Genomic DNA, 12,872 nt, shown 5'->3' with positions numbered 1-12,872 from the left:
CAACCATATGAAATCCCTGATTCCTGCCAGCCTTGCGTGCTGTGGATGCTGTCACTTGACCCTTCTTATAGAAAAGGAGTCCAGGAGTCCACATTCAAGAGCCAGTGAGAGAAGGAGGGGGCATGTTGTTGTTCAGGAGCTGACCGCACTAAGAGGCAATGACAGGGATGTCATTTTCCAGCCTGGCTCAAATGAGTCAACTTAATTTTGTTAGCAAAGACAAGTGCATGGAAACAAGGAGCAGTGGAGTTAACTAGTACAATGAACCATGTGTAAGAAGGGATCTATGTCATACTTCAAAAAGACACACATTTAGCATCTTTAGCTAGAAAAAGTAGTGACATTTCTTTATCACAGCATACCCTAAAGGCAGATCAATTTATTAGTATTTTCAAAAAATAGTAACATAGAACGGCCCAGGCATAAATCAAGGGATGAAACCAATACACAGCTTAATCCTTGACATATTTTTGGCCAACTGCTTCAACCCCTAGATAGAGATGGGACTGATCCGATCTAATATCGGGTCCGATGTTGAAGCAAGTCACGAACTGGATATCGGACTAACGGCGCCAATCCACGTCCTTGTTCAAGAAATATGGGTGGCACTTTAAACATTCTCAACTCGCACAGTCTCACTTTGACGGAATTCAGAATGAACTATAAGAGCTCACAAATCATCTCCATGACGACGTTCAGAGGGAGATGGAACCGCTCCTGCTATATGACCAAAAATACAATTCTTACACTTCCATTTAAAACATCTAATTTGAAAATCCTGACAGTTGTAGCTGCTTCCAGCAATGCAATGCTGGGTTTACTACAGCTTTGTGAAGCCTTACACATAATACCAAAAACAACAATACACTAGTTATGACAATACAAATATCAGAGTCAGTATCCGTATCAGTACATGTGTATTGTATAGGATCGGATCTTGAAAACACATTGATCGGTGCATCTCTACCCCTAGTATGTTCAATGTTTGATCATTGAATACTAAAAGAAGCAACTTGCAATCAGAAATTCTTTGTGTTTTACAAAATACTACGTCTGAAAAGCACCAAGAATAGTTTCTAAAAATTGCGACTCCATCTGATTCATTATCTCTAGACTAAATTTAAACGCATTAAAAAGTTTTAATGCTCAGACATGAGTTTTGAAGACAGATTTTTTTTTTTGTTCTAAAAGTGATGTTGGTTTAAACTGAGCTTTTTGTTACAAGTTCAGTTAAGATCAACTTGAAGCCAAAAACAATGCAGGCCACAATCACCTATGGAATAATTGTGATTCATGTGTATTTGTTTACCAGTGAATCAATCTGCAAGCGTTTTAGTTTTCACAACACTCACCCACAAAAGTTCAATTACATAATACAAATAAAATACTCAATTGCAGATTCACAGATGACCTCAAGTCAAAACCCTGTTTCATTTTGGTTTTTTTCTCCCCACATTTTATCAGAACGGCCATTTTTTTCACAGGTTAGTTGCGGTAATGGTTATGGTTGTTGTTCACTAATGGTAAGGCTGCAGAACAACTTGGACGTCATTAGACTATCAGTGACAGACGTCTATCGAAGACCTGGCAGCTATGCTACAGAACAAGGGTCAAATGATTATAGTATCTCTCAGGTGATGCAACATAGTAACCTATCACAGGGCAAAAGTCAGTGATTATGAGCGATGAGACACTTCTCTTTAAGAGAAGTGTGTACAGTTAACTTCTAGAATGGCTATTTTTTCAGCTTAGTCCTTAACTTTCAAAATAAAATCCACAAAAATGGACATCAAATCTGTACATAGATTTTCTCATAACAAATGAAAAAATAAATACAGCTTGATTTATATGGAATGATGAAGACACATTCAACATCGGGTGGGCGAGCAACAAGGGCGAAACAAAACTATATAGAAAGCTGTGTTTGTGTGACAGATTCAACAGGGCCGAGTGGAGCCAAGGCAACAACCAAGTAAGAGATGGATGAAGAGATTGTTTCCAAATCATGTGACAAGCTGGGCTTTACTTTGCCACACAAACACACCTGCCGCAGTTCACCATGTGTTCAGGCAGAGAGCTACTTCTAAGTAACACCCATTACATTAAAAGAGACTACGCCAAGTCAGTGTGAGAAAACCTCCAGCCGATTATCCTTGTATAAACAGCCACATACTTGTGGATACAAACTTGCGCGAATTCCTGAAATGTCATCATCATCATCCAACACAGTGGTTCTTCTGCACTGTTACATCGAAAATGACAAACCGTATAACACTACATAATGTAGGAATGCATGATTACATCTGTTCACAACTGCATTCCTTGTAACCAGGGGAATGCTTTTAACAGATGTCTATGAATCTACTCAAAGACACTCGCGCTCAAATTTAAAGCCAGTTTCAGATTAAGAGGAAATTTCCCTTCATCTTGCCCCATCTTCCAAGGCTGAGCAGCTTCTTCTGCCACTTTCCACGAAAATAAATTCCTCAAGAGGGCAAGTTGTGTGTCACTGCAAGTTTTAAAAAGTAAATAACTCCAGGCACAATGCTTTTGAGATGTAACACTGCTAAGGTTGGCAGGAGAAGCATTTTTTCAACAAAAAAAAAAAAGTGGTTAACAGACAACACATGCACACAGGCGGAAGGAATAAACACATTATCTTTAAACTCATCAAGTTATACACTCCAGACCTTTTCAATTTGTGTTAATGAAGAATATGGCTGAGGAGCCAACATTTTTTCCTTGAAACTTCTGAAGAGTCGGGCTTTGCATAGGACCACTTGTAGATCTGACTGAAACCCTTCACATCACATGAGCAGCCCTGAAGCTGCGCAGCTGGACAACATGTCCTGTTAAGTCTCCTGTCAGTGATGTGACCGGAGTACTGTGCACCATCAGGTGGGCAGAGTGATGTAACAGAAACCGCTCAACTGGTTCCACAGGATGCATTCCTCCAGCATTACTGACAGACGAAACGTTGACAGTCATTGAAAAAGGCACAAGTTGTCTGCCTGTGTAGTCCTGAGTAAGTCAAGCAGGAGACCCATTAGAAAAAAGGAGACCCTCAACACCCAGGGCACAACAAAGCAGCATTCCCCCATACTGCAAGACATCTTAAGCTTACTCTGTGCTCAATTAGTTGTCCTGCCTCTATAGTGCTTAATTATTGTGTTAGGACATAAATATTGTAAACATATTTTTTTGGAAAGATGTGTCAGAAGAAACTGCAAAACTGTACACACTTTTACTCTTTAAATCTTGTGTAGTCTATCTGAGACAACTTCTAAAAAAAAAAAAATAATTTAACACAATATTTGAAGCTACTGGAGCAGATCCATTATAGCCTGACTGCTAACTAGCATTTCAACAGAGCACCTCCACTATGCACAGTCAAAACTGAGCCAAAACACAAACAAAACATTAATTCAGCAACAACAAAAAGAAAACATGAGAGTGGCCCCTTCCTTCTGAACACACGCAGAAATTTCCTCAACTTACCCCCAACGCAGCAAATCGAGCAGAGGCATGGTTAATACCACAACAAACCATTTTAACAGCCCGCTCAAACACATGGTGGTGAGAACTGTCCTGACTCACTCGCATATTCTGACAACGACGTTCAACCAGCCAGACTAGCCCGCAGCTAAAGAGTTAGCATGCTAACTACGTTCCTGCTGTACTGGCTGAACTTAGTCCGGCTGTTGTGTGCACGGTCACCCCGCTCACTCAGCACAAAAACAATGACATATTAAAGTATTGTGCACGCCACATTTCACGTCGCATGTACAATCGAGCGCACCACTAACACGCACAAATAGATGACAGACATTGCAGCAACTCGCTTGCAAGCTCGTCGCCTTGATCCGTCTTAATTGAGTTTGCTGCAGAAAACACTATTGACACAGGCAGCGGGCTTAGCCAAGAAGCTAACACTTGCTAATAAGCTAGCGCCGAAGCGAGAGCCTGTGCCAGACAAGACACACAACCGAGATTTGAAGCCCTCGCATTGGATCTTGGATTTCACAACGAAAACACCACGTCCGGTCTCAACAAGCAGCACCAACACGCGTGGCTACTTACGATTAAAGACTTTCGGCTGTGTCCTCGTTGTTAAATTCCGTTTATCAGATGCAGCTCTGACCTTCGCGGTAGTGAAACAACATTTCTGCTGGCTAACTGTGCCGCCATGTTACTCCTGCTGTGCAAACCAATGCTGAGTGTTTATCTGGCTGGTAGCTGCTATCCTCCCCCACACCAAACCACATCACGGGGCTCCGGCAGTATCAACTCAGTTACCGCCGGGGCTCGTAAAGCAACACCGCGCGATTTTACCTGTTAAAGATGACACGGTTTGCAAACAGAAATGTGTCATTTATTTAATCTAATAAACAGTGGCTGTTACTTTAAAAACACCACCGTCACCAATGTCAAGAGTTAAGGCGGTGATTTAAAAGGTGGGCAAAGTGTGAACCCTCCTACCAACTTGTGTCTCAATGTAGTAAAAAAATAAATAAGTGTATCTCACAGAATATTGTTTAATATGGCTACACCTGTGGGACTGCTACATGCAAAATTAATTTACATTTAAGGTCATAAAGATTTATGTCAGCCATTAAAATGTATGTGTATCAAATAAAAACGACTGTTGTTTAAGTTTCCCTCTTTCAAAAAACTAAAAGTTAAATACCAGTGTAGCCGAGTTATTACACCACAATAAGAAAAAAAAAACCTTTAAGAGTTGTAATAACAATACTGATTTGAAAACTGTAACTGTATTCATATATCAAACTGTATTGTGGGCTCATGTTTTTTTTTTGTATGGGTGGGATATGTATGTATATATGTGTTGTGTTGTGTGTTTGTATGCTGGCTGCTGGAACACCTACATTTCCCTGCTGGGATGAATAAAGTATCTTATCTTTATCTTATCTTAATACACACACACGCGTCATTGTATGTGTGTTTTTAAAGAAATGGGCAAAAATATAATAAATATTTACCTCACAAACATGACTACCAAAATAAATATAATGCGCCTGTCCTACTTTTTAGCCACCTTGATTTACCAGGTGGTCAACTATTCACAGATCACACTGGGCAAGCAGGCGTTTTCTCTCAACTAAATCCTATACAACACCGCCGCCAAGTGGCCAACAGCTAAAACAACAACAGTATGGTTTCCATATGTTTTCATTAACTAAAAGAAAAACAGTAAATAGCAGACAAACTTGGGAAAAAAAACACAAAAAACATTCCACTATTTGTAGGTTATTAACGCAGTTTGTCCACCATGGCAGGTATTTTGTTCACAGCAGTAAAGCATTTATTGGGCTAAGGACAATTTTCCTCATAAAGTCTTACTAAATGAAGATGTGGCAAGGAAGGATGTACCAACCAACAAGTGTAATTTCACCCTACTATTAGCCATTGAAGAGTTTCTTGTTGGACAAGAGTAAAATAAAAATGGTTAAAGGATTCCTGTTTCACTCTTTCCTTACAACACTGATTCACACATGAAACAGAGAATGAGCTGTATACTGTATGAATTGAAAATGTGGTACTTTTGTAATGAAAATTCAAATGAAATTCAAAATGGACTATTAGCACTGAAAAATTATAATGCAAAAAGCTCCTCTTTCAATAAAATATTGTATTGAATTGTGAACTAGATTACCCCTCAGGAGATGTTGATTTAAGCACTTACTGCTGCTACACTGTCATGACTCACTGCTGTGTAACTTAATGCAGTTCATGGGTTTATTCTTTAGAAAAAGCCGGTGTTTCCTTGGTGATTGATGCTCACGACTGCACCTCATAGCTTTGTAAATTCATTTTATGGCATGTAAGTAAAAGGCAGACATCAACTGTCAATCAATCAGGTTCATTCGGCACAGTCCAAAGTGAGCAGGGAGGAAACAAAGATCTTTTTTTTCATCATCAGTCCGTGCTTTTACATCAAAATATTCTTGCGGACATTTTTTAAGGGAAACAATGATATGCAAGGCCTGAACAAATACAGAAAACTAATTCTACTTGAAAAAGAAACGATGAGGGTTCACACAAGACAGTAAATGAATCAAACAAACAAAAGGGATGATTGTGTCCTTATTAATGGTTATAGGCAGAATGGCAATAGATTCAAATTTCCCTGTGATGAAACTGGTCTTTAGTAATTATAAAAGCTGCTCTGAACTCCAAAAATGAAATGCTACATCAGGTTACAGGGCAGTTTTACAGAACACTAGCCTTTGAATTTACTTAGAGCATTACAGTGTGATGTCTCTTGTTTTCCTGGGTTACTTTGATACATGTTTTCTATCCAGTCCATGAGCTGACGCCTTTTTTTTTTTTACTCTTTGCTTTTTTTCCCCATTTAGAAAAACATTGTAACAATTTCTTGCAGCATGATTTTTTTTTAACAGTCTGGGGTGTGAACCCAGTCATGTCTTAAAGATTGAGATTATGACATGATGTTATGTCACGCATGGGAAATTAAGAGATGTATGGAAATTCATAAAATCCACATGATGTCCTCAAAAATCAGAAAAGACTAGCAGGTACAATATCAAGGGGAATTCATGAAAAATAAAACAAGCTGGAATACACAGTGTTTAGGAAAAAAGCATGAATGACCTGACTTGGGAGAAATATTAAACACTGATATCATCATTCCTGAAATTCTTAAAATTACACACCCTGTACAAAACAATCCGTATCAATAGGCACTTCTTAAATAAGGTCTTTTTTTTTTCATAGTTTATTTATGAATTCTTTTGAAATGGCACAGCAGAGCAATGATTCTTTAATCAAGGCGTGCTGGACGAGTGGCGACAAGTAAAGCTAAATGCATTCTGGGCCTTGTAGTCCAGCTGGGAGGAGGTCCATTAGTTCTGTGTGGGGCGCTTGAAATGCATATCATGGTGGAGGAGCAGGAGGTGGAGGCAGAGCTGTTGGGTGGATGCAGCCAAGGAGGCATGTGAGGGAGTCCAATGTTTGAGGAAAGAGGGTGAGGGGAATAAACGTGTTTAAGACGACTTCTCCTTTCTTGCTCTTGGTGAATCAGCGCCATGAGAGTTTACTCCATTTACGCCGTTGGCTGTAAAAAGGGACACATCTCCATTAGTTTCATTTAATTCCAGTGTGACGTGAAGTGTGTGTGCACATGTCAATTATTCATTTAAAGTGACAATTCTATCAGCAGAAACATGTGTGTGGATTATTTTCCAACAAAAGTTGTCCTCAAGTTATCAAGTCTCTATTGGATATTCTGTTAGCTTTTTATCTGCTACTTTTTTTTATGTTCATTCGTTTTTTTTATCCGGGGAAGTTACAGGATTTGTCAGAGAATCTAATTCATAATCACCTTTGTCTTTCTTTGATTTGCTCTTGGAAGGGACCTGTTTCTTTTTCAAGCTCTGAGCCTGTGCGTGCTCTCTCCACCGGCGCAGCTGGAAGTTGATGAATTTCCACATCATGAAGGCCTGAGTGAGGCAGATGGCAGCCAGGACCGTTATCCTAATGGAGAGGGGAAACAGTCAGTCAGTCAAAACGATTCAAGAACATGTGAGGGGATGCTGCAAAAAAAAAAAAAAAGGAGACATTTTGATCTCTCTAAAGCCGAAGTCGAAAATACTCTCATCTTCTTCTTTCTTTATCAGTGGACTTCCTGTATGATTGATAAACTCAGAATGCTTAATTAGGCTCTTGCGCCTTTATTTCAAGTGACCAAACTGATGTAAATATTTTCTATTTTTTTAAGAAGGACTTAAGTGTTCATCCTACTAAGCAACTCTTACAACATTACCAATGCATTACAGAGTGGACCTTTATGTAAGTTAGGAATTAAAAGAGTCCGATTCTCATTTCATAACAGAATAAATCCAGTTTAGTTCTTTCAGCAGATTGGACACATTATTGGACGTTGAAGGTGTCCTGATTTCCCCCTCAGACTCTCTTACCGAATGAAAAGAACATTAAAGTTTCCTGCAGCCAAATCAAAGCCTTGATTCTCAGCGTTGGCGAGGCCAAAGCCCACAGTGAGGACAGACAGGGACAGAGTGAGCAGCCGTCCAAGGACAAACAATACCGCCCATATGGTGAAACTGGAAGACAAGAGGGGACAACCATGATGCCACATTCAACAGAAATATGATTTTTTTCTTTTTACTAGAGGGCTGACTCTGCACATGAGAACTCACCCCGTCTGTCTGTTCTCATTGCTGAAGTAGATGAGGCGGGAAACGTGGAAGAGGAGCTCGACAAAGTAGTGCAACACGAGCAGGACCAGACCCAGACGGTTCAGACTGAAAGACACAAGAAGACAGGATTCCCCTTTATTACAACTGACAGGAACAGCACAGTGGGACACCAGTCTCCAGAAAGTCTTTATTTTTTTTTTCTTTCTAAAGTGGCAGTCCTTACTTCAGAATGTAGGCACCGGCGATGTGGACCAGGTAGAGGAATATGTACACAAGCTGGCGTGGAATATCCTCCTAAACAGTAAACAACAAAGAAAGGGAGGTGAAAAATATTTACAGCAGCGTGGCTCTGCATGTAGAATCAAGACAAGGAGAGATCTCTGAAACAATGCTGCATAACCAAGGAAGTCAAACAGGAAAAAGCCACAGGGTGCAAACAGGAGTAACACAATGTAATAATAGTACACACACGCACACACACGCACGCACGCACGCACGTTTACCTTCTTTGTCTTTTGGAAATACAGCTCGGGAAGAGAGTGCAACCAGTAGCCCAGCTGACAAATGTAGTAGAACTTCATCTGGAATCTGAGGGATTACCAAAATAAAAGTTTGAATGTTCAAAGTTACACGAAAGCTTTTAATGAATGTATAAAACTGAAACGTATGGGAGAGGTGTTCTTGCCTTTTTAACCAGAAAATATGAATCAAAGTTTTTTTTTTTTTTAGGAGGGCCACTCGTCAAGCCCCCTCTGGGTTTATTTGGCTCATCCAGCACATTTATTTCAAAATGCATATTTTGTTAATTGACTAATCATTATGTACTTTCTGTTTTTTCCATTGATCTATTATTGTTGTTTTTTTGTTTTGCTTTTAAGTGCAATCATTTTTTTTTTTTTTTTTTAAGTAGTTATCAACTTACGGCATCAGCGTGTGAGGATAACCCTCCCACAAGGTGACGGGATTGGACAGGAAGTTTTCCTGAAAGGAAGAAAAAAAAATGAACTTTGAGCAACTGCAACTTTGAGCTTAAGAAAGTGTGTGGACAAAATGAACTTAGAATGAGCTGTAGACACGTACAGATAAGAGGATGCTTGCGCCCCAGCCGAAGGAGAATAAGTAGAACGCGCTGAGCTGTCCCGATTCGTTGAACTTGCTGTGCTTAGTTTTGGAGAAATGCTTCTTCCTGTTGATTTTCTGCACAGATAAACAGCCGTATGAACAACACAGAACTGTTTGCAGATGTTACAGTGGGTGCACTCTAAAATAGCGTGCGTGTCTGACTTACATCCAGCACATACTCCTGGATTATGGCGTGCATGATGATGGCGACCAGCATGTAGAAGAAGATGGTGGCGAGGTCTTTGATGCCATGGTGGAAGTGGTTCACAGCGGTCTCCTCTGGGCCTTCTGTGGTTAGTATTTACAAGAGATATCATCATCTTCGAACTGAAAGCAGTTGATTTTCTGTCCAAGATATTGGATGCAAACATTTACAGCAGGTTTTTTTTTTTTTTGTGCTTCAAAATGAACCACAGAGGCATTTTAGTTCAGTTCAGTCAAGCGATTCACAGGTTTATTAACCTTAATTCCTTAGGTGAGGTGTCTGGATTAGTGTGTCTCGACTGTGCAGTGTTACACAACTTTCTAAATCCCAGAGTCATTGACAATCTTCAGCTCAGTAACACACAAACACATGAAGCTCCTCTGTCCATCTGGAGTTACATTCGATCCAGGATAATTTGTAAATGTCAGCACAGGCAGCGAAAATACCATTCTGTTATTGAATTTGTCTCACTACAGAGAGCTTCAGGTGCTGTTTTTTATTTGCCTGATTTGATTCGTGCTGTAAATAAGTTACAGAGCGAGGAAAGCAGTGAGGTCTCTCAGATAAGAACTGAATCACCAGTTGGCAGCCTGGAAACCTCCAGCCTGGACGACAGAGTAAAATAAAAACCTCTGAGGTCAAACTTGCTTTTAACAGTGTGTGAAGTTGTCAAAGGAATAGTTCACCTTGATGTGAGCGGAACTTGAATTGAGAGGGGCCAATATTACACCTCAGCCCAAATTCTCCCAGCACAACCTTGCCACAAGAGAACTTTATAAATCAGGCGGACTAAATTTAGCTCCACAGAGTGGAAGAAAAAAAAAAAAAAAAAGCAGCTCTCAAATGGGTTTTGTGTGTTAGGCCATGCAAGTGCCGCTCTAGAATTCCAATGAACGACTTTCAGACTGACAACACCAAGATAACACAGCTATTACAGGCTGGAGCCCAAACACACAGTACTCATTAAAGCTGATTCACAGAGCATCATCATCTCATTTGAAGTCGCAACCTACCGTTTGTTGATATGGTGACGTTGTACTGGACAGTTATGAATAACACGGCAAACTTCGAGGTGACCTGCAGAAGTGAAAAAGGAAGAAGTGGTAAGAGCCTGCACTAAGAAGAAGCAAAAACACTTCTAATGTCAAATCAAACATGTACATACAGAGATCACCTGCAGAACCTCAGAGTATGTAACAAATCAGTTTTAAAGCCACGTCATGATCTATTTTAGCAATATGTCATACCAGTTTAAGACTTATTACATGTTAAGAGCAGCAAAATCTAAAAAGAAAAACTACAAATAAAAGACGCTGAATTAGTGCAACAACAGAAAAAGCAAACCAATAACACCTTCTCCAATGTTCTCATGCAAACAAATGTCGAATGGATTTCCCAGAAGAAATGAACTGCGATGGTCACAATTAAAAGTCATTATTATGATTTAAAAAAAAGGTAATGCTGATGAAGTGACTGTGAAAAATGTTTGTAAAAATAATCCAAGCAAGACAGTATTCCAGGAGCAACAAACATCAAAAAAAAAAAAAAGAGCCGGATAGTAAGGTTCAAATGAGAAGTTGAATTTGACTCCTTCACAACAAAAGAGCAAGGTGAGCTAAACATTTAACCTACACACACACACAATAGAAAATCTACTGTTTGCTCAATGTGTCTTAACCAGACATGTGTTTACTCTGCGTTTGCTGCCTTTAATAAAAAAAATACATGCGTGGATTAATCGCTTCTCTTGCAGGTATTTTACTCAGTAAGACAAAAGGAGGAAGTAGTTCAAAGTATGACGTGCTTGACGCAAATGGCGCTGCTTTGCGCTGAGGATAAAACACGTACGAGATGAAACACGAAAGTAGGAAGCAGCACAGAGAGAGAGGGTGACACTGAATAAAATGTTGTCGTCAGCCCGGCAGCACTGAGTTACATTTAAATTGCGGCTTCAGTCCGAGGACAAACTTAAAAAAGATTTTGGGGGGTAAGCGGGTTTCTGTGATGATGGTGGTGGTGATGATGATGACAGCCCTCTCAGTCGCTCTATGATTGCCACGTCTACGCAGAAACTAACCAAGCGGAGGGTTGCTCAATTTTGTAGCCACATAGATCAATGCAGTTTTGCATACAATGTACCTACTTTAGTGTTTTCATAGATGTTGTTGCATGTGGAAAAAAAACAACTTTGTTCTTTGTATGTGGGCCTGCGGATTGGCGATTTGAAATATCGATTTCAACATGGGAAGCAGCCATATGGAGAGCAGACACTAGTTCCCACGTCACTTCAATGAAGACAAAGTTCATATTGATCGTTATGGAGAGCGACCAGACAGAGAAGATAACCGTGTGGATTAAAAAAAAAAACACAAAGCGAGGCCATCGTTAATGCAAAAACTTTCGATCCAGGAGGAAGTGGAGTGAAGAATAGATCAGACAGCCATGTCAGTTTCCAGGAACCCCCAGATGGAGAGTTACTCGGCATCCTTTCAGCCACAAGTCTTGTCCCCCATATCCCGGCCGAGCAGCCCTGCCTGATCTGCAATAATAATAATTAAAAAAAAAAAAAAAACCCAGTCAGTGTGTGGACGGGACTCACCTCAAAAATGAGCCCGAGGAGGAACACCATAGCAACACAGGAAACAATATCTGCATGGTTCTGGATGACAAACTCATGGCTCAGCACCGGCGGGTTCTTGTTGGTCTTTTTTCGGATCCCCATGTCGATGACGATTAGACCCGACTTTGCCTTCGCGACGTCGGCTGTGGTCGGTTTGAATCAGATCGGAATATTATCCCGCTGTGCGAGAAACGATCAAAAGCTTCCCTCCTGCTTGCTACAAGCAAAGGGCCAGGCAGCAATTGAATGGCGTGTCACTCTTCTACTAGTGGGAGGATCCACGGAGAGAGAGCCGCTGCGTCTGACCAACGAGATGCTTTACGCACAGGAGACAAACATCTGGACTCTCCATCTCCACCTAGAGGTGTGGAGGAGAAACGTTTACAATGGACTAAATCTTTTACCATATAGATTTTTTTTTTTTAAATGTCTGTCCAAGGTAGCCTACATTTATTTAATCTCAAAAGCTACAGAGAATGTCGTTTACAATAAATGCACATTTTAGAATATTTAAACAATGTTTGACAAAGAGTCCCACCATTTCAGGGAAGCTAGAAGCTTCTAGCTACAGACAGCTGTCTGTATAGACAACAGAGGTCACAAGTAACTTTTGTAAGAATTTGCCCAATAATGTATTTAAATGTTATGTCTCATGTTTAATTCAAAGTAAAGATTTGGAGTATAAAACTGGCTGAAAGGAGGATATGTAGGCCTACAGCAGTGATTC

General features: G+C 40.2%; 2 protein-coding genes across 4 annotated transcripts in view; both read right to left on the bottom strand.

Moving 5' to 3' along the window:
• ncoa2 (nuclear receptor coactivator 2) overlaps positions 1 to 4,279 on the bottom strand; it is a 61,826-nt gene extending 57,547 nt beyond the window's left edge. For all 3 annotated transcript variants that reach the window (XM_061064757.1, XM_061064759.1, XM_061064758.1), the window contains exon 1: positions 4,081 to 4,279. The gene's annotated coding sequence lies outside the window, so the exon portion shown is untranslated. The remainder of the gene's footprint in view (positions 1 to 4,080) is intronic.
• Positions 4,280 to 5,815: 1,536 nt separating this feature from the next.
• tram1 (translocation associated membrane protein 1) lies at positions 5,816 to 12,333 on the bottom strand. Its single transcript, XM_061064194.1, has 11 exons — positions 12,125 to 12,333; positions 10,539 to 10,602; positions 9,487 to 9,608; positions 9,279 to 9,395; positions 9,121 to 9,179; positions 8,702 to 8,786; positions 8,422 to 8,492; positions 8,199 to 8,303; positions 7,959 to 8,102; positions 7,364 to 7,515; positions 5,816 to 7,096 (listed from the first exon to the last, which is right to left on the bottom strand). Exons 1-11 carry the CDS (start codon positions 12,245 to 12,247, stop codon positions 7,026 to 7,028), a joined length of 1,113 nt encoding a protein of 370 aa, XP_060920177.1. The 5' UTR covers positions 12,248 to 12,333; the 3' UTR covers positions 5,816 to 7,025.
• Positions 12,334 to 12,872: the final 539 nt, after the last annotated feature.

Source organism: Labrus mixtus, chromosome 19 (assembly GCF_963584025.1).
Source record: "Labrus mixtus chromosome 19, fLabMix1.1, whole genome shotgun sequence".
Taxonomy (NCBI): domain Eukaryota; kingdom Metazoa; phylum Chordata; class Actinopteri; order Labriformes; family Labridae; genus Labrus; species Labrus mixtus.
Note: the sequence above shows the minus strand (reverse complement) of the source record. Positions and strands in the feature narration are given on the sequence as shown.

Excerpts from the sequence above, each read along its gene's own strand:
- tram1 (XM_061064194.1), bottom strand. The coding sequence starts at position 12,247 with ATGGGGATCCGAAAAAAGACCAACAAGAACCCGCCGGTGCTGAGCCAT. Across the intron at positions 9,180-9,278 it reads GCGCAAGCATCCTCTTATCT|GAAAACTTCCTGTCCAATCC; the intron begins GTACGTGTCTAC and ends TCTTCCTTTCAG. Across the intron at positions 8,493-8,701 it reads ATTTCCAAAAGACAAAGAAG|GAGGATATTCCACGCCAGCT; the intron begins GTAAACGTGCGT and ends TTTACTGTTTAG.